The sequence below is a fragment of the Pagrus major genome, chromosome 13 (genome assembly GCF_040436345.1).
Source record: "Pagrus major chromosome 13, Pma_NU_1.0".
NCBI classification, from domain to species: Eukaryota; Metazoa; Chordata; class Actinopteri; order Spariformes; family Sparidae; genus Pagrus; species Pagrus major.
Window position 1 is genome coordinate 19,383,422 of NC_133227.1, and position 21,784 is coordinate 19,405,205.

Here is a 21,784-nt window from a genome sequence, read left to right on the forward strand (position 1 = left end):
TATAGACTCGACATTGTTTGCAGCGCAGCGTTTAAGACACACCATTGGATAATTTCCCCACTAAAGTTGTCAATCAAACCAGATAAGTGGGCAGCTAGTAAAAGAAACACAATCTGATTGGCCGGCTAATCACAGTAAAAATTATTAACAACACAGCAAACCAAAAGAAAACAACAAAACAGAAAAACAAAACAAAACAAGGATTTATATTTTAAGACAAAAGTTTGAGAACTCTCACACAACAAAATCAAAATGGCAGCAGTCTTTAAGACATGTTCTCCCTCTTACAGAGGTTACTGTGGCGGGGTCCGACTCTAAAAAAGATCATGTGGTAGAGTTGTTGGGTCAAATCTTGAACAGTGGAGCTGCTGTTGGCACACGCTCCTCTGTGGGAAAGGAGATTATTTATGGCCTTTTTACAGTCAGCTCATCAAATCTATCCTGAAGTAGCACTGCAGCAAGTTCAATTTTCTCTGTCAAACCTCGCCTGGTAGAAATTTCTTGGCTGAATTTTCTTTCTCTCTGCACCTTCTGTTGGCTAAAAGACTGATTTTCTCTTTCTAGAAAATGTAGCACACTAGTGAGTAAACATTGGGATTATTTGAATGGCTAAAACTGCAGCATCACTCACAGGCGGGATGCATCTGAGTCCTTCAGCTGATCGATGAAATGCAGAGGAAGACGAGTGTTTGCGCTGAAAAAGAGTGGCGGTGGAGTGGATTTGGCAAAGAGAAGCTAAAGTGTGTGTTTGTCTGGTTTGGCTTGTCTGTTTTCGGCTGGATTTGACCCACTTTTTACTCATCGTCATCTTCGTCATCAGGTATTCTTCACATTATATTCCTTCATTAATGACCAAACTTCATAAATAGAAAAATCCCTTCATGTGAGACACAGTTAGAAGATGATTATCACACGTTAACTGTTGCACGAAAAGAAAAACAAATCAACAATCACTCGAGGGAAAAGGTGGAATCTCTCCAAATAAATACACTTCCTGTGTCCGTGGAGAGTTGTGATGTAGGCGTGGCCGTTCTCCTATAAAAGCATCAAGGTGTACAAAGTCTAAACAACGATTTTCCTTGCAAACGGTCTTTTTTTTTTTTTCTTTTTTTTTCATTTTTCGTCTCTTTTCTTGCAGTTATTTTTGTGTTAGAAAGCCTGAGTTGGGTTTGTTCCTTCAGATCTGGACGGCTGCTTCCGTCCCCGACCGGAGTCTGACTCGCACCGAAATCCTCCGCCAGGATCGGGGCGAGTGTGCTTGATCTTCATCTCTCACACAATCACACAGTCACACACACACACACACACACACACACACACACACACACACACACACACACGGTCATGCACTCACACCTTTACATGGGTGGGACGATCATTCCCGGGATTGCTGAGGAGAAACAGAGGGAGAGAAAGGAAAAAAAAACGACTTTTAAAACACAGCCAAATATTTTCATCGTCATAAAAAATTCCCTTGTAAATACATCAACATGTTTTCCCATCTGTGCAGCTGTGTGACTGCAGCGACATTTAAAACATCAATAGAGGAATAAATCAGTAAATAAGAGCGGGGATACATCATCTAAGTTGGCTCTTCTTCTCACAAACACACACATTTAATTCTGCGCAGGAACAGTTGGCGCATTTTACTGTATGTTCGCGTGTGTGCCTGACAGATTGCATCATGGTGTGCGTTGCATTTAAACCCAAGGGATGGGTGTCAACATGGGAGAGGCAGAGCCCAGCCCAAAGCGACACACACACACACACACACACACACACACACACACACACACACACACACACACACGAGACTGCAGAATTGATTACATTTTATGGTGTGTGAAAACTTTAAAGACAAAACACCAGTGTGACAAAACTCTACAATCTCCACTGTTTCAGTCGAGCCTCGATTCGGTCTTTTTTTCCCCTTCCACACACATTTTCACTCTCTCAGTCTCTCTCAGACACACACACACACACACACACACACACACACACACACACACACACACACACACACACACACACCATAGGGCAGGTATTCTGCCAGTATAAACTGTCAAAAGAGCCGAACAGCTGTCATTGTTGATCGCTCCCTCGCAAGCTGCCAGTGTGTGATCACCGAGTGTGTGTGACAGAGGAAAGTGTGTGTGTATAGCTGTAAGTGGGGTGTGTTTATTTCAGCTGTGCTTTGAGACTAAGCTTTGAGTTCCCACACCCCCGCACAAGCTCTCTGTACACACACCACACACACACACACACACACACACGCACACACACACACACACGAAAAGCATGTGAAAAGCAAGCGCAGATCCACACACAGCTAAACAAAGCCAGAGATGTTGAGAAATGAATTCTCCGTGCCAAGTGTCTTTTTCTTTGGTAAATATCTAACTTCCCATCATTTTTTCCCAGCCAATAGAAAGACAGGGAGGAGTTACCAGGCAACAGAATGGTTAGATCTGTGCTGTGGGATGAGATGTGGATGGAAAAGTTGATGGTGGATGGAGAGATGATGATGAGACAGAAGGAAGATGGAGACAGAAAACAGATCATTCAGAGGTAGAAGATGTGAAACATTAGAAAGATGATTACTTGAATAAAATTAGTTAGTTTACCAAAAGTTGCAAATGCAGTTAGTGAACAGATTTGAAGGAAGAGGAAGAGGAGGGACATACTTCAGGTGAAGGCCAGGCCTTGTAGAGAGCTGGCTGTTGAGTACTTGCTAGAGTCCACAAATGTTTGATCTGGTAGAAGGAGGCAGAGAGAAAATGAAAAAGGAAGGGTTAGAAGTCAAGAGAAAAGACAGGCGAGAGGAGAGAGAATAAAAATTCCTGTTAATACAAAAGATGAAGCAGTACAAAGGCAGTCATGGATACAATTCTCCTTGGCAGAAAATGTGTTCATTAAATTCAAAATGCTTAATATGACACTTATGTCGGAGGTTGGGTTGGATGATCATAACCATGACACCGGACTCTCTGTTGTGTGATTGCCAAAATCTCAAATTGTAATCACAGAAGTATGCGACAAAAAAACTGGCTTATTGTATTGTGTTTGCAGTTATGTTTTGTGTATCACCACATCACAACACATTGTGCACATAAGGAAAAATCTGATCTGATCACATCTGTGTCAAATTAAGACTCATCACTTACAGAACAGAACAGGAGGGGAGGGGTGTGAGGTCAGTCCAGATTTTAATGTTTGATTTAGAGTTGATTATTCGAGGAAACCTTCACATGTGCGGAGCATTTTTTAACAGAAGTGAGCAGGTCCATAGTGGCCGTTTCTATGTAAGCTAATGCCGCTAACTAAACATTTCTAATTCACTCGCAGTGAGGGATTTAAGCCAAATGCAGCAGGCTAACATGTTCACATGCACTCCGTCCCCCTTGTTACATTCTGAGAAATCGCCTACTGATTACAACGCCAGGATATGCTGATGTTTAGGAGCTATTTTCTTTACCATGTTCACCATCTTTGTGTAGAGTGTTAGCACGCTAACATTTGCTAACTAGCACTAAACTCAAAGTAGAGCTGCTTTTCTCAAACATCACATCAGATATTTAGGAAGGGAGGCAAGTATAGGACAATGTGGACAAAATTCTGACCACTGAGCCACGACACTGAATGAAAAGTATTATTACAATTTATCCTGAGGGGTACAGGAATGCATGTATGAAATTTCATGGTAATATACTCAACAGCAGTTAAGACATTTCACTAAAAAACATGACTGTGAACCTCAGATGAAAAGTCACCAGAGTCACCACGATTTACCCTCTGGGGATCATGAACGTCGGTACAATCCATTTCATGGTTGTTGACGTATTTCAGTCTGGACCAAAGTAGGGCTGCGACTAACGATTATTTTCATTATCAATGAATTGGCAGATTGGTTACATTAAGAGTTTAGTTTAAAAATTATCAGAGAATTATGGAAAATGCTCATCAAAATTTCCCAGAGCCGCTTTTTTTGTCCAACCAACAGTCCCAAACCTAAAGATTCTTCCGTTACTGTCATAAATGTCAAAGAAAAACATCCAATCCTTACATTTAAGAGGTTGGAATCAGCAAATGTTTGACATTTTTGCTTGGAAACTGACGATTGATGATCCATAATCAAAATAACTGTTGATATTAATTTCCTTCTAATCAACTAACCTATTCATCCACGAATCGTTGGGGCTCTAGACCAAAAACAGAGTATATGCACCTACAGTAGTATGTGATTGTGTACTGTAAGAGAAGGACGTGAAACATAACAGCGACTCTATTGGCAGAATAGTTTCAAAAATCCACCAGAGATGCATCTCTGGAGGGGAAGTCCTCCCTCTGAGCATCCTCTGACTGACTGGCTGCTGTCATGGTAAATTACCTTGGAGCCCGTTGCCGTTGGCGCTGGTACAGGAGGGTGGAGGGGAGGATGAGGGCCTGACCACTGGAGCGAAGGCGGACTTCTGCTTAACGGCCGCCGACACCATGTTGGCTGGAGAGAAGGAGAAGACGCCAGAAGAGGAGGAGCAGTTGGAGGGCAGAGAGGTGGAGGAGGCCATAGTGGGACTGGAGGGGACAACTGGGGTGATGGGAGGTCAATTTTTTGAAGTGGGAGAGGAAAAAGGAGGCAGGTGGGATGAAGAAGAAAAGGGGTGAGAATAGGGGAAAGAAACAGATTCTGGTTAATTCACTGAGCGCGATCCTTAAAAATCACATACAGGTGAAATGCTCACGCGTCTGCACGCAGTTGGCCATGTAGTGTATTTTATAAACAGTATTTAAAATGTAAGAATTCTTCTAAGTCAACTCTTTCGTAGTCAAACATACACATCTTCATTTGTTTCATCACCAGTGAGATTAATATCTGCAAACTAAATCTCACATATCTCTGAATCCCTCCTCCCTTCCCTCTCTCTCTCTCTCTCTCTCTCTTGCTTTCTGCTAAATAGAAAAAGCAATGCAATTAACCAGCAGAGAGGAAAGAGGTGTGGCTGTCAGATGAAAGGCCGCGAGGGAAGGAGAGGAGGAGATGGAGGGAGGACGAAATGGAGCTCTGAGCTGGTGATTGTTTTTGAAGACACGGAGACAGAGAGCCCCATGGGGGAATCTCCACGCTGCAGATCTGAGACTTCCACTTTGTGTCCACAGACGCGTGTGCAGTTGGTACAGTATGTCTGCATGCATGTATGCATGTTGAGCACCTGTAATTACAATGGAAGACACGTAAACTGTATTCTGAAGCCGCTCTGTGGCAGTTTAGTTAATTTGAAACGCCACTGTGACAGTGGAGGTAGATTTTTTTCCACAAAGCCGCCAAAACGACTCCATAATAAGCAACTTCAGCACAGTTTTCGTTCACGTTCTCCCAAAACAAAGTGGCTGATAGCTTGTGGAACATCACTTCTCCCCTGATGCAGTATGTGATTTAGCGTGTGTGTTTTTACGTCTGTGTGGACTGACATGTGCACTCACTAGCATAAGGCGAGTTGGCAGCGGAGCCGTTGAGGAACGTGGGCGAGCCTCCCAGGTTGGTCATGCCGGTGTTGTTAGCGTAGCCGTTCATGGTGCTGCTAACTGAGGTGTAGCTGGTCTGCTGAGGCGTGGTGCTGGGCACGTAACCGTGAGGTGACACACTGCTGCTGCTGCGCACGAAACCTGCAGGAAAGTGTGGTGGAGGCAAGAGGAGCACATGGTGATTGGACAGTCAAAGAGTTTTCTGTTCTTCCCTTTTTCATTCTTGTTTTTCTGAACTCATTTTTTGAAAGCTTTTACGAAACTGTTTGTTTTCTTTTGTTTTCACACGTTCGAAATAAAAATTGTGTTGGGTACTCTTGGAAAACAGGAGAAAAAGGTGATTTCAAAAGCAATCCAGGCACTCTAAAAAAGAAAATATCAGGAGAAGTGGAAGGAAATACTAAAAACCCTTCATTGTAGTGGCTAAATCATTAAAAGGGCAATAAAGTCTTACCCTGATTGGCCTGTGTGGGTTCGGAGACGTTGACGGACAGCTGCCCGGTGAAGGAGTTGACCCCCATCATGCCGCCGTGGGTGGAGCCGGAGAGCTGGGTGTGTCCTCGCGGAACACTGTAGAGAGCTTCTGCAATGTCCGCCGCACGCTTCAGGATGATCTCCTGCAAAAAAAAGAGAGAGTAAATACCATCAACATCACAGCTTAAGAAACACTTTCAATCACTTTTTCAAAATTATTTTTGCATGTGTGTGTCTGTGTGTGTTCCTTACCTGGTTGTTATGGGGCAAACCATAGAGGGCTTCTACCAGGTCGGCTGCTCTCTTCAAAATAACTTCCTGAGAGAAAAAGAAGAAGGTGGAGTTAACACATGTAATGTAGCCTTCCTGTATTTTTCTTCTTCTTGGTGATCCACTGTCTGAAAAAACATCTGAATCATAATTCAAATTTAATATCAAGGTTTTAGCTGCACGTGAAGACGTGAAGGCAGATGCACAATTTGCACAAAATATCACACTTGCAAGTTATTTTAAAAAGACACATGTGTAATCCCTCCCTCCATCCTCCCCCAACACACCATCAACTAACATCCATTCCACCATCTATTCATGATAAACAAATTGCTCTTCGCTCCTCTTAAAGGCAGTTATCGGCTGTCAAGTCAAGTGCTTTTATGCTTCTTTTTTCCTCGTGTGTCTAATGACATCTTGAAGTGACAGGTATTTAAAATATACTCTAAAGTAAATCTAAAGTGCTCTGAAGGCTCTCCTGCTGTGAATCGGCGTTCAAATCAGGCCAAGATGATCCAATGTGCACTGTAAAAATCATTACTGTAATTTTACAGTAAATTACTGGCTAGTAATCGCAGTAAATTCACACTATTACACAGTAATATACAATAGATGAAAATGAGTAATATATTGTGTTTCCACTGTAACACACAATTTAAATTTCATTTTAAATACAGTATTTTGTTGTAAAATTACATGGTGATTATTGTAGATATACACATTTACTGTAAATGTATATTAATGTTCCTGCATTGTGTTTTTATGTTCACATAACCATATTTGTTGTAGGCCTGTTAGCCTGTTGCTAGTATGTTAGCATGTTGTTAGCCTTTTGGTACGTTAGCAAGTGTAATTTGTTGTAAGACTACTATATTACATTGCTCGATGACTGTATGGTGCTGTGCCCTAATTACAGCATTTCCTTGTAATGTACCAATTTTATTTAGTTTCTGGTCACTTCAGAATGTCACTTAAATTCAAATTCACGGCAGCTGACTATAATATTCCAAAAAAATACCTATCATGCAATGCAAAAGCATAATTACAGTAATTTACAGTCAGAATTCACAGTGCAAACCTGGCGTTTGTTCACAGCTTTTGAGTGAATTTTGATTGATTGTTTCCCCTCATATTGATTATTAATTTTCAGATCGAAACCATGTTTGTAAGCTCTCTCATTCTTATTCACATTTTTAATCCCTCGTGTTTCAGCCTCCTCCTCCTCTTCCTCCGCCTCCTCCTCCTCTTCTTCTGCTTCCATTTTCACCTTTTTCCTCCACCACTCCCCTTTTCCCACTTTCCTCCACATTGGGAATTCTCTTTCTCCTTTTCCCCACCCACTAAACACTCAACAATTCTCTCTTTTTCCTCAGTCTCTTTATTGTTTCTCCTCTTCATCCTTCCTCACCCGCCCACCCTCTCACTGTCTCCTTCTTACTCTCTCAGCTCCCACCCCGGGGTCTAAGGTGTCTTGTTTAACAGTTAATGTGTTGTCGTTTCCACAGCGTGAGGCCGCCCGGCGACACAGAGAAAATTACTCTGTGCTTCACAGTATTAACCTGCACTGTGTGACACACACACACACACACTCACACTTACACACTCATAGTTGGCTTGCATGTGCGCTCTCCTGTGAGTGGAACATATTGCCTCTCCATCAGTGTGTGTGTGTGTGTGTGAGGATATGAGAGGTCACAGAGCCAGTCAGCAGTTTTAGTGTGCCTGTCCATGGTGCTAAATTCAATCTTTTACACATTATTATGGCCAGGCTGGCTCTCTGTTAACCTCTCATTATCAGACTGGTGAGCTGAACACACACGCGCACACACACACACACACACACACACACACACACGCTCACTAATAGAAACCTGATCCTGAATGTTCGAGCGGTTCCAGTAAGGCAGTTGCTGATAAACGGGAAGGAAAGATGATCCTCTGGTAACATCATCATTATCAGGTCTGCAGGCTTCTGCCGCTCCATCACTCAGAGCCTCCGACTGCCGGGATCAATGCACTTTAAATACTTTGTCTGTTTACGTCTTTTCATATTTAGACACACATCGCCTAATTAATCTCTCCCAGGTTGCGTATGTAAATAAGAAAGCATTGTTGGTCGGATTACCTCCTGTTCAATATAAATGAATAATGCTTCCAGCTGCGTTGTGTTGATATGAATGAGAATAAAAGGGTTGTTGTTGATCTTGTGGGCGTAATCAAATGCTTCAAAACTGATTAAGAAGTCTAAAATAATCCAGCTTTGACATCCTGAGGGCCTAAAGTTTTGTCAGTCAGATAGCCTGCAGCAACAGTGAAAATACATCTAACCGTAGCACCAAAATTAAAGTTGCAGCGTGAAGAAATTTTAATCAGAGGAGAAATATCTTCATTGACCGATTTTTGATGCCGAAACCAAAGTAAATAAGCAAACTGTTTTTGTCTTCATGACTGAAGAAAACTGAATAAACAAACTGACCTTAAAGGACAACACAGTTTCATGCTGTTTTACTTTGTTTATATGTGGCGGACCCTGCCACCTTTCTAGCTTCAAACAGTGTTCTGGGGACCTTATTTTCCTCTGAGAACAGCTTGTTTATTCAGTTATGGAAAAAATAAATATTTCTGGGTTTGTATTATTACCTCATTAATATTGTAATGAGTTTGAATTTCTTCTCCAAAACTACACAGTGTTCCTTTAAAGTTGTTGAGTTACAGTACAGCAAAAATGTTGTGTTTGTTTCCTTAATATGATGATTTGCATGTAAACATATAGTCCATTTGCAGGAATAAATGTTGAAATTGTCTGTTTCTACAAACCATGGATATTTTGAAGCTTTACATTTCAACTTTATGTTTCTTTATGTTTAAATTTTCAATTTTATGTTGTGACGACCCTTTGCTTAAAGGACTTGGAGAATTACAGGCTTAAAAAAAATACAAATGACTTAATTACAGTAATTTGAGTAAGTGTAATTAGTTACTTCCACCGCTGGGTTAAGCCACAAAATAAATAAATAAATAAATACACTTGGTTTGGGCTTAAAATCATGGGTTTTGTTGCCACAAACACAGTCGGAAAATGTCCTAACGTCTCGTTAAAAATACCCGTTTTTGTCGGTTAAGACAGGAAGTGAAGTCTCTCACTTGGCAGCCCTCTCCCCCAGCTGTCAGGCCACCTCCAGCCCCTCTTCCTCCTGACAAGAGAGTCATCTTACATACATGTAATCTGGATGTAATAGGATGTAGTAATTTAACGTATCCGTGGTTTGTAGAATCATACAATGCCAACATTAATTTTGGTGACAGGGCTGCAAAAGATGTTTATAGTTGAAAAGTGAACTCATCTAATTACTTGTAAATGTGTGTTTCAACAGCATTTTAAAGACTTTATCATAATGTGAAATACACATTTAAATAAAGTCTTTAAAAAGCTGTTTTAACAGCATTTATACAATAAGTCATCTAGACATTTAAAATACTTTTTGGTCCAGGGCAGAAAGTTGGAAACGGTACATAACAATAACCACATATCACTTCATCACAGAGAGAAGCTTCCTCAGTGAGTAAGGTGACATTATATTTAGTCCAGTTTTAACCTAAATGTCTGTCTGAAATCCCCAAATCAGTGTTTACAGGATGTGATGGGATTGACCCTCTTCTTCATGTTTCTGTCCATCAACTGCTTCCTGTCTTTACAGTAGATAGTAAAGAACTGATGACAACAGAGTGACAGAAATCAACTCTGAAATGATTTTTTAATCACTTTGATTCCTATAATTGCTGCAATAAAGCCTGATTTTAAAGCTTTAATCTCCAACGTTTGTCTTGATTCATGTGTTTGTCTTTTCCTGTTGTCAAATATTTATGGAATATACGCCTGACACGTACTTGTCTGTCATTTCACTGTCATGTCTTGTCAGTCTTTAAAAATAATTTTACCTTGATTGAGTTTATTTTACCCGCCATCAAGACTTTTTGCACCTTTAATATAATCTATTCTTGTCTGTTTCAGGTAAATATACAGCCAGACAGATGACTGACAGTCAGACAGGAGAAGCAGAAGATGAGTGAGGGAGGAGACAGATCAGTTGGCAGAGTGAAAGAATAACAGGAGGTGTCTGCGTGCTTTTACTGTCTGAGTTATGAGCAGCCCTAATGTGATAACCATGCATTACAAACACACACACACACACACACACACACACACACACACATGCCGTATGCATTAGGACCAGAAAACGCTGAGCGGAGTATCTGCAGGGGGTGTGTGTGTGTGTGCCAGGCGAGCACACACATGACACACACATGACTTATTCCTCCCTAATGCTGATACATTAGCCATTTGATCCGCTTCTAATGTCCCATTAAGGATGCCGTACATGCAGGGTCACACCTTGCACAGAGATGATGTCATACTTTACATGTAGGTTCAGAGGGATGTGGGGCACAAGTATTGACATGCGTGCACACACACACATCCTCTGGGGAACATCTTCTACTGCTAACAAATAGTGAGAGTGTGTCAGGACGTGCGGTTTCAGATTTCATCTCTTCTCACCGGTGAAGTGAACGTGTAAACGTAAGCGCTGACGAGCGAGAGACACAGATATATATATATATGAGTAGAGAGAGAGAGAGCATTCATGGATCACCAGGATTACTCATATTGGTGATGCTGGTGACCTCTGCACAACGTATGACATCATTAAAATGAGTCGCATAGTGACACACAGTAGTGAGTCACCAGAGGAAGTCACCAGTCTAACGGGGGTGACACACACTGGTCAACCTTTCCAACCAGAGAAACACAGACATTTCTGCACAGAGCGATTCTTGTCAATTAGCACTGCCTTTGTTATGTTGAATAATCACTCTGATTGGCAAATGAAAAACAAAGAATCTTTTTGAAAAACTACACTTCAGTGCCAGCGCATATTTATTCTGCAAACACAAATCTGTAAAGAGTTAATGACAGACAGAAAACATCTGTTTCAAATTCTAAGTAAACAATGCAGCAATAACAACAATGTACAATGTAACTGGATAAGCATGAAAATTGAAATTCACACCGACACGCTGATGTGCCATGTGTTTCTCATTTCTGTTAATCACAAGTCGAGTTCCCATTCGAATGCTATGCAAAGTTTAACCAAACTTCCAAAAATCTGCACAAGAAAAAGTAATGTTTATGTATTAATTTGAGGAGCGTTGCTGTTTCCTCATTGCCCCACACGAGCCTGTCCTCCTCGGAAAAAAACCTCCATCTTGCTCAATCGGTAAAGTGGCACCCTCTAGTGGCTGTAGTAATAATTACAGCTGCAAAGGAGGACGTGAGAAGAAGAATAAAAAGTAAAAAGTCTGTATATGGAGGGGGTCTGGGATGGACGGACAGGTTAAACAAACACAGGACTTTTCCTTAACCTAACCAAGTAGTTTTCTTGCCTAAACCAAACTGCGATTGTACAACAAAGGTCCGGCACATGTATCGCTGTTTTGCTGCAATGGCCATGTTGCATTAGCAGATGCTGACAATCCACCTATTCAGAAGTATAGGTATAAGGATGTCTTTCCAGTGCACTCGCCTAAACCAAGAGTAAAACCTTTTAGAATTCTCACTCAGGTTTTTATGCACAAATTGAAAATGCAGCTCAAAACAGGTGGATGGAAACCCAAAGGAATAATCTGGGCTCAGGGTAGCTGCAGGTAAAACTGTCATGCAAGAGTGTAATCTGTTAAACATCACCTTTTAATCATTAAGTTTAAGAAATGATTCCAGGACCTGAGAGGGCAGTTATTGTCTTTTGATACTGTTTTTTTTTTCTTCCACCATTTTTCCTGCTACAGTGAAGTCGGGACTACAAACCAGGAGAGGTGATAGATTTCTTTGTGCATCAAAAGATGCATTTCTGCTTCTTACTCTCTTAGTTACTGGCTGATCGCCCACACAGGTGATTTGCAGCAGATTAAGGCCCAAGAACTGGTTCTTGATTGTTTAACATTTGCAGTTTGTTGAAGCTACAGAACATTTATGGCTCGAGATTCTTGCATTCTGAACAAACATTTAGTAAATTAAAAATAAGTATCTGTTGCAGCACCGAGAAACAGCAGGTCTGACTGGGCGTGTGCAACTGGGGCATAAAACAGCTGGAGTCCTCTGACAGAAAAAGGGAATAAATACTACAGAAAAGTCCCTGATTTCCCACAAGACTCAGACTGTTACAGCACAGTCAGTGTGTCTTTCGGGAGTCACTGTACATACATATGTGTGTGACTGTGTACAATAACTGTATGTGCACATATGGATGGATGCTGAAGGGATCATCGAGACACAAACTGGCAGCTGAACACCGGTGTGTGAGTGTGTGTGTGTGAGTGTGTGTGGCTAGCAAAATCCCCTCAATGTTCACTGAACAATTATAGAATCGGCTGTCCGCTGGTAATCCTCTCATACACTCCACTGCCTCGTCTGTCTGTCTGTCTGTCTGTCTGTCTGCCGTCTTCATAGCGCTTGTAACAAACTCTTATAACTTCAATAAAAGGACTGATCGATACTCACAACGAGCCCGGCAAGTGTGTGTGTGGCGCCAACCATCACCCAGCCACCCATATCGACACACACTTACACAGACACACACACACACACATGCACACACACAGGAACATAAGAAGAATATTATCACATTGCTCCCACATGCATCCAGCATCTAAATAAACACTGATGATACATGTACAGTCTCTCTCTCTCTCTCTCTCTCGCTCTCTTTCTGTCTCTCTCTCTCTTTCTCTCACACACACACACACGCACACACACACACACACACACACACACACACACACACACACACACACACAGTGACTGCTGGTGGGCAGCAGTAATAAAGTCTCAGGGTTCGATCGACCACATGGCTACACCATGATGAATTACCCTGGAATGCACACACACACACACATACACACACACACACACACACACACACACAGAGAAACAGAAAAAAACATGTACAGTGAGAGAGACCTTCTAAACGTGCAGAAAGCATCGAGGGGTTTAATGATTTGCCTGTTGTGATTTCAAATGTAATCTGAGCTTCTCAAAAGATGAACTATTTTACTGTCTTTAGAACATTTCCGTTTCTGTGCGTCCAAACAACTTGGCCTGATCTTGCATGAAAAGAAAAACTACACGATTTATGGCTGATCCGCTGGTTGGGTCTGATACCCGATCAATGCATCCAGCAGTTACTCTGGTTGCATTTCCAGCAGCTTGGTGGTTCTCATTGTACTTTTGCCTGGAAATATCTTGTGTGACATCATGTTGCTTATAATAAACTTGACCGGTTATCCATGGGAATAAGAAAGTTAAATAGGCCTAAAAGTACAGTGCAAGTATTGTCTTTTAATAGTGCTGAAGTGCTTTATGGACAATGGGGGTCAGATTTAGTTCCTAAGGCATTTATGGACCCATTTAGTAACAGTAACATGCTCATTTGTTTTATTTCTCCTGACAAGCAAAGCCACAGCAAAGAAATGTCCTGGCTAAAGCTCAGATGAAGCAAGATTTTTCATCTCATGTTTTTTTTAATTATTAACATGTTTAAAATGTCATTTTGGGTATTTTGGCTTAATTAATTAATGTGTTCTTTCTGTGCAGTACAGTTTAAAACATTATAACAACAACCATTATAATAATATTAAACCAAAAACTACTGCTAATTAGAAAATACTTCTTTTTCCATCCTCCCAGCATGCTTCATGGGATCTGATGGCTCTAAATGCAGGTCTGACCAATTAGATTGCTTGGATCAAATTATCCACCATCTAAGAAAATCATCAAAACATCAAAAGTGTTAGGGCTTTATGTCCCCTTTATTTTACAGAGGAAATCCAGAGAGGTTAAGGTGGAAGCATTACATATTCTGTGCTAACAAGGTGTGTATCATGCTCTGTAAATCTCTCACAAATCATGCCGAGTGTGTGTTTGTGTGTGTGCTTTTGCATGGAAAAGTGAGTCAATCCTTTTCTCTGCTCTGACTCAGCTTTTACCAGAAGGTGGAACTAACATCACTCATGATATCACACACTTTGGGTTGCCAACATCATTTCCTGCATTTGTTTTTCTGCTGCGCTTATTGTTAGCCTGATCATACAGGAGGTAAATCTTTCACAGGGTCCACTACAGTCCTGACTCTGACAGACTTTTATTATATCTTAAAAAGGCGTAAAAAACACTTTTTAAAAACACAACTGGTACCTTTCAACATCACCTCCCTCGTGACACAGATGAATCAGTCAGTCAGATAAGAAAGACACATGTATAGTTTATGTTGTTAGTCAATTAATTGGTTAGTCGATAGGTAGAAAATAAATCGACAATTATGTTGATACACAATTAACAATTTTAGTCATTTTCAAACAATAACACCAAACATTTGATGGCTTTAGTTTCTAAGAAATGAGACATTTGGTCTTAACATGTTGGTCAAAACAAGGCATTCGATTACATCACCTTGGATTCAAGGAAATTGTGATCCCCTATTTTTCACATTTTATGATGTTTTATGGACCAAAAGTTAATCAGTTAATCATGAAAATAACTGACTTGTTTTGAAATGAATGATTGGTTGGATCCCTAAGGCTCACTGCTTTGTGCGTTGGCACCGATTGCTGGACATGGTCGTAAACTTTGTGCTGAGGAAACAGCCAATGTGAGATGATTCCCAGCATACCACAATATTAATAGTTGAATTAACGTGTGAATTATGATAATACGTCCAAGTCAGTCATTGGTTTGTGGACTATCATTTTAAAGCATTGAGTGTGGCACTAGGGCAGTCGTCATCAGTCCTTGAGTAAAGAGAGTCGTGTCATCTCCATTTACTCCAATGGACCTTTTTTTTTTTTTAAAGCAATGTTGCATTGTGGAGCCTCTCAAAAGTTCCTGGAAGTCAGCTGCAAATACTGGCAGCCCAGTACTGTAAATCAATAAATGAATAAATCATGTATTAACTACAAACTGCCAAACATACGTCTCTCTCTCCGTATTCACGGATTTTAATTGCCTGCTTAGACCTTCCTGGAACTATCCGACGATCTGCATTTTAACTTCCATTGTCTCGACTCTCCATTTACGGGCTCTGATTTTTTGGAGCCAGAAGTGAACATATTAGGAAGAGAGGGTGAAGCTGAGGAGGATATCCTGATTGGATCTGACTGATAATCGAAGGACATGTCATGGTAGCGACTTACCAATTCCAAGGGGGCCCCGCCCTACAACATACCCTGCTTTATCATTTATATTCCTCTAAATGGGACAATATTTTAGAAAATGAACATCATGCTGAATTAAGGAAGACATGGAACTTGCGATTGAGACAATAAACTCATTAGGGAACTGTTTAATGAGGTAATAAATCAAGTGAGAAGTAGGGTCATTTTCTCGTAAGCTTACATACAATCCGACTTCTTTTTGAAACCAGTAAAGCTGCCCCCTGCTGACCATTGAAAAGAATGCAGACCCTAAACATACATATCACTAAATGTTTTGGCCTTCTGTCGTACCACATCTTTCTCATTATACTGAACCCATAAACATTTGACTTTTACACCAAACATAGGTTTTAATGCCCATCTGTCATGTGCCACTTATTTTTCCTGAGTGTAGGTTTGGATACCTGCACAACAATGAGCTCAGTATTGTTTGAAAAATGCTCTCATGCACAGTACACTGTAAATATGTAAAAACAATAGATACTTAAAACTATGAATCCACAGACTTCACAAGCATTCGAGGTGTGAAGTTTTTTGTTCCCACGGTGAGAACCTACATTACATGTAATTGCTAACACATGTGCAGGAGCCAGGGTGTCGGCACGACCGCTATGACATCACGTCATCTCCACATCATCACATCATGACCACCGCCCCATTCTTTGATGATGTCACAGCAAAGACAGCCAATCCTGGATCAGCTCCAGTGGGGATGAGGAGCCAATCGACAGCAGCTGTTCTAAAGGTCATGACCCGCGCCCACCCGGATAGGCAAGTTGAGTCAGGTCGACTCGGTAAGCTCACACACACACACACACACACACACTCACACAGCACACTTTGAAACGTGGCCCTGCATGTACGGATCAAGATGACAGGGTTTGGTATCAAAGCCGAGCTCATCGTTTGGTGCTAATTGTTTACATCTGCTGATCCTTGAAACGCTCCGCTTGATCTCCAGCTGATAAATGAATAATCAGATATGGCTCTCTGATCTGGAGCGGATTCAAACACTCACCCTGTAAACGGGGTTAAGCAGCTCACACACATGGAGGTCGTGAGGAGGTAAAAACGCAACCCACAGGAGATTTGAAAACACATATTCTGCTCGGAAATATAAAAATAACACGCGCACAAAACAAACAAACAAAACCTAAACACAAAATTATTTTGTTCTTTGTGTTTTGTGTGTATGTCTCTGTGTGCTTCTTCTTTGATAGCAGAGACACTGAGAAGTTGCAGGTTTGATCTCTGTTAGAGCTGCAGTATCTGTCATTCTGAAGCATGACACAGATCCTCGCTCATTGTAGGTTCATCGTCCAGTGACAGCGTCAGATAAAAGTGCAAGAGGTGATGTAGATTGTTTCTGTACCTTTGGCAGCCTCTCAGGGTCCCCAGGATGCCGAGGGATGACCTTCTGAAGCCTCTGGAAACCATAGTCGATGGTTGGCTCGTTCAGTGCTGCAGAACAAACAGAAATAGGAGGAATTAGCAAAAAGGAAAATGAAAGTGGTTATTTGATTGTTTACTCTCAAGCCACAGGAGTTTCCTTGTAATAATAATTGAGAGAGAAGTTGCTAAAAGATCTCATGAAACAGGCATTTTATCTGAAATGTCTGGAAAACTTCAGCGATGACTTCATGCAGCATTTGTGGGTGTAACTAAAGTCCATAAAGTCATTGCGCAATGAAAATATTTGAACAATCTCGTCTTTCTGTCATAACTCCACCACTCTGTAACTCCATAACTGTTAGGCCATTGGTTTTGGTTTATGGGTGGTTTGAAACTCCAATAAAATAATAAAGAATCAGTATTTTATGATTAATGATGTGCCTTTTTTAACGATTTAGCCACTATAATAATATATTTCCTTCCTCGTTTGAACCATCCCCCCAGATCAGACCCATTTTTTTTGCTTATACTGTGTTACATAGAGCAACCAGTCATCTCTTTTCCTATTTATTGTGCTACATATTGTGATACTTAGTAGTCTCCAGCAGATGATAGTTAGAGTTAATGTTAGTCTTTTCTGCTTAAACCTCAGAAAAGATAACAGATAACACATAACAGATTATTCTGACAAATTTAAGTCCAATATTTACTCTCTTTGAGCTCTGTTTTGGTCTCCACCATCTACTGAAAGAAACATTGGGCATTTTAGCTGCTAAATGCTTCATTTTGTTAATCAGCTAGTTGCTAACTGTCTTTCTGACAGTTAGTGCTGGACAGGTAGCTAATAGAGCTTTTTAACTTGAAAAAAGCTGCTTTCTGTGTCTCAAAATTACTCAAAAAGGAAACAAAAACCATAAAGTTGACGGTTGTAAAACCAAAACAATGTTCTGAAAGACGGATCCACTGTTAATTTTGAAATATTGATTACAGACATTTTAAGAACAGTCACAAGGATGTTTTGGCTCATTCGGCACTCCCTGTTTTTTATTTCAGTGAAGGAAAAACACGTATGATAAGATTTTCCAACATCTGCCGTCTCTAGAAACTGTTGCTTTGTTTTTTCACCCTTAACCTCTTTTATGGTGCAAAGAGATCCTGCTGCTTTCCAGCTAAATCCCAGTTGTGTCATATATTGTAAGAACAGTGAAAGTAGAGATGGACCAATGATCCTTGATGGGAAAAAGAAGGGCTCATCCTCACTTCCTTCAGTTCTTAGGAAAATCAAAATATGCAGATGTTCTTGTAGGATTTCTCGTGTAACTCTTCTGTGATATCAACTGGTTTAGCTGACTCAACGAACGTGGCAGCAGATTATGAGTGTAAAAACGTCACTCTTTGCACCTTCAATGCTGTTCAACCTGAGCCTGCACACATGATAAACTGACAGAGTCACAACATCTGTGCCAGTCAGTGGGGGGGGTGTGGGTCTGAGCAGTGAGGAGAGAGGATGACATCCCATTTTGTGACACTTTGTTCCCAAGCACCATGCTGGTATCAATGCTGGGTCTTTTTTTGTAAAACTGGGTTGGAAAATGATGAACCTGCTCAGCGGGATCCCTAAGAGCCGACAGAAGCCTGGAGGTTAGAGAGGCGGGCTTGTGACTTAAAGGTCGGCAGTTCAAAATGTGGCTGGGAAACTGTCGCTGAGGAAAGCTCAACTCTCAGCAACTACTGTGGAGATTTTTACTGGATTTTCTACAGTAGGTGGTTGTTCTGGGAGGTCGTGGCATGAAAATGTGGCTGAGACAGAGACACCATTCACCCTGTTGCAAGACACTACCATCAACATGATTTTGAACCTGTTATTTAAAGGTAAAAAAGTTGCTTTAAATATTATGGCTTCAACTAAATGTTGATGATTTCAGTTGTTGATGAATTTCCATTCATCTGATTAACTCAGGTGAGATTCAAACATCAGTTTAAAAGCCCCTGAGAGTTAAGAAGATTGAATTGAAGCTGAACTTAAGCTGCGTCGTTGTACCAGGGGCAGGATCATTTCATGACAGACTTAAAAGGAGCCAGGCAGGAGAGACACTGAGATGTTTCCACATCTCAGGTGATAACAAATGACACTAAGGTCTGAGTCTTGTCGACGAAGCCTGAGATTTTCATGTAGGCTGTCGGAGTTTAGTGTAGTCAGTCTTGTAAAAGATAGATGATATAGATATAGAAGATATCATGTTAAAATATTACTTTGGTAAAAGTGAAAGTCAGCAAAATAAATAGTATCTGATATTAACTGCACTTTAAGTAAATTATACATTTATTAACATGTATGGCCAATGTATGACCTGGCCAATTATTAGAGCCGATATTCAACAACTAAATTAATCTAAAAATGTGTTACTTTGGCTCTGATGTAGCCGGTAACCTGCAAAGTAACTAGTAACTAAAGTTATCAAATAAATGTAGAGTAAAAGCACAACATTTGCCTCCAAAATGTAGTGTAGTGGAAGTATAAAGTACTCAAGTAAAGTACAAATTTGCATTTACGTACAGCACTTGAATAAATGTACACTATGTATATAAATGTAACTGGGCTGAACATAATACACTTCTCATTGTTGTTGTCCGGTGTCACGAAGAAGAACATTAGTAATAACGCTGCTACGACAACTGAAATATCAAATATATTGTTCTCAGCCTGCAACTCAGGTTAAGTTAGTCTAATGTAACATGGAAAGACCTGGTGGAGCAACTAATGGTGTCAAAAACATCTGTGTGATAATAACACTGCAGGTATAATCTCAAAGATTTTAGCGTTCGCTTTAATGTTGCAATTATGTTCTTTGACAGTCTTTATCCAATCAACATGTCAGTCAAGTGGAGCTCTGAAAGCTTTGTCAGTCACAGTGATGCTTTAATGTATGATGTGTGTGTATATTTATCTGTACTGAACATGTGTCTTCAACTCACTACTGAAACTCCTATGTAAAAGTTACTGCGTGCGTGTGTGTGTGTGTGTGTGTGTGTGTGTGTGTGTGTGTGTGTGTGTGTGTGTGTGTGTGGTGTGCAGCTGGAGTGATATTTGGTACTTTCCACATCCAGCACTGATAAATTACTTGCAGCTGAATGTTTTATAGTATATGTTGTTGGCTAGTTTCTTTTAGCAAGTGTGTGTGTGTGTGGTGTGGTGTGGTGTGGTGTGGTGTGTGTGTGTGTGTGTGTGTGTGTGTGTGTGTGTGTGTGTGTGTGTGTGTTTTATATGTATGTCTGTTTTATTATCACATCACACCCAAGTTTCTGGTTTCTGTTATATCCTAAACCACTCAATTTGTTAGCGACATAACTCCATAAATTCTCAGCTGTAAAAGTACCAGATGTTAAACCATCGTGACCAACACTTCGCCCACTCTGAGGAAACATAATTTTTCAGATTCTGGACAAATTATGATTTATAAAGGGTAATTAAATCAACATAATTGGCCTGGAGGAGAGAGGCCAAGGAAAAACAGGAGAGGAGGCGATGGATGGGAGAAGAAATAGAGACTAAGAGAGAAGAGGTGAGGTGAGGAGAAGAGTGTTAAACCATCCTACGAAAAAAAAAAAAAAATACTCAGTTATGGTTGAGAAAAACAAAACTACAAAAACAGCTGCCAAACAGTCGGTGGGATATCAACTGTCAGAATTAACTGCCAGTGTCAGATCCACGCTCTCTGGAGACATTTAAACAATGCCAGCTCTAATATAACACACACACACACACACACTCACACACGGTACATAACAGGATGACTTAGAGTGGTTTCGATGCCTGAAGGCCTAAAGTGTCTCCAACCGACTCTTTATTAATAGAACAATATGTTCCTTAAATCGGCGGATGGTGAGTGTTGGTGTGTGTTTATAGGTTCGTGTAGGTCTGTGTGTAGCCCTCGTATGTGCGTACGTTAATGGACTGTGTGTATGTGTGTGTACTTTGACGCCATAAGGTCAGGTTTCCCCAACGATTTCTTTGGCGGTTTCTTTCTGCGCGAGACAAAAATAGTATCAGCGCAGCAAAAGCCGTCCAATTGATTACACATCAGCTGTGAAAGCCATCGGTAACACCAGCCACGCAGCGTTCAACTAAAAACACCAAACACACTCGTCGGAGACCTTGCAGATGGATTTCCCATAGACACTGTTTTGATGTGCAGAAAAGCAAAAAGGGAAATGTTGGAATGGTGAGAGGAGATGAGGAGATGTGCCACATCCTGACAGGAAGAATACAATTCAGTATGTGATCTAATGTATAAAGTAACTTCTGAGCACAAATGCTCTCTCTAGTTTACAGCCTGGACCTTCAGTCAGCGCCCATGAGCCTCCAGCTGTTTCACACCTGCTGAGAAACCTTAACACAGAACAGGGGCCTGTTTCTCCATAACAATCAAAAAGTTGGGACGTCGTTTAAAACAGTTATTTGCAACTGAACTGTTTACCGACAACGGTTTCACCAAGTCTTCCAGAGCCCGTGTTGTAATGTCGGTAATTACATGCTGAAAGATCACTAGCAAGTGGATGCTGTAATGATACCTCCTGTCCATACTGGCTGTGAAGCTTCCAATGGAAGCGATGAGGGACTAAAGCCACAGTCGTTGTTCATTGCAAACATGCATTATAAAGTTAATGTGAAGCTAATAAGAGACCCCAACAGTATGAGTTTGACAAATCAAGTGAGTATCTTCCTTAGTTATTTTCCCATTCCCTCGTTTCCCTGACGGTGTTTTCGCGTTGAGCTGCTGGGAGGGACAACAAAAAGAAGAAAGATACCTCCTCGTTTAGTCAAATAAGGACGTATAATCCGATAATCAGAAAAATGCTGAAT

General features: G+C 40.9%; 1 protein-coding gene across 3 annotated transcripts in view; it reads right to left on the reverse strand.

Annotated features, from left to right (window-relative positions):
* Positions 1–1,308: 1,308 nt before the first annotated feature.
* Positions 1,309–21,784, reverse strand: part of LOC141007666 (transcription factor COE1-like) — a 92,626-nt gene continuing 72,150 nt past the window's right edge. For 2 of the 3 annotated variants that reach the window (XM_073480049.1, XM_073480048.1), the window contains exons 8-14: positions 16,901–16,989; positions 6,247–6,312; positions 5,975–6,137; positions 5,479–5,661; positions 4,388–4,585; positions 2,685–2,753; positions 1,309–1,390 (exon numbers count right to left, since the gene is read on the reverse strand). In XM_073480049.1, the coding sequence (XP_073336150.1) occupies positions 2,686–2,753; positions 4,388–4,585; positions 5,479–5,661; positions 5,975–6,137; positions 6,247–6,312; positions 16,901–16,989 (767 nt within the window). In that variant the 3' untranslated portion in view covers positions 1,309–1,390; position 2,685. The remainder of the gene's footprint in view (positions 1,391–2,684; positions 2,754–4,387; positions 4,586–5,478; positions 5,662–5,974; positions 6,138–6,246; positions 6,313–16,900; positions 16,990–21,784) is intronic. The other variant, XM_073480047.1, reaches the window with a different exon arrangement.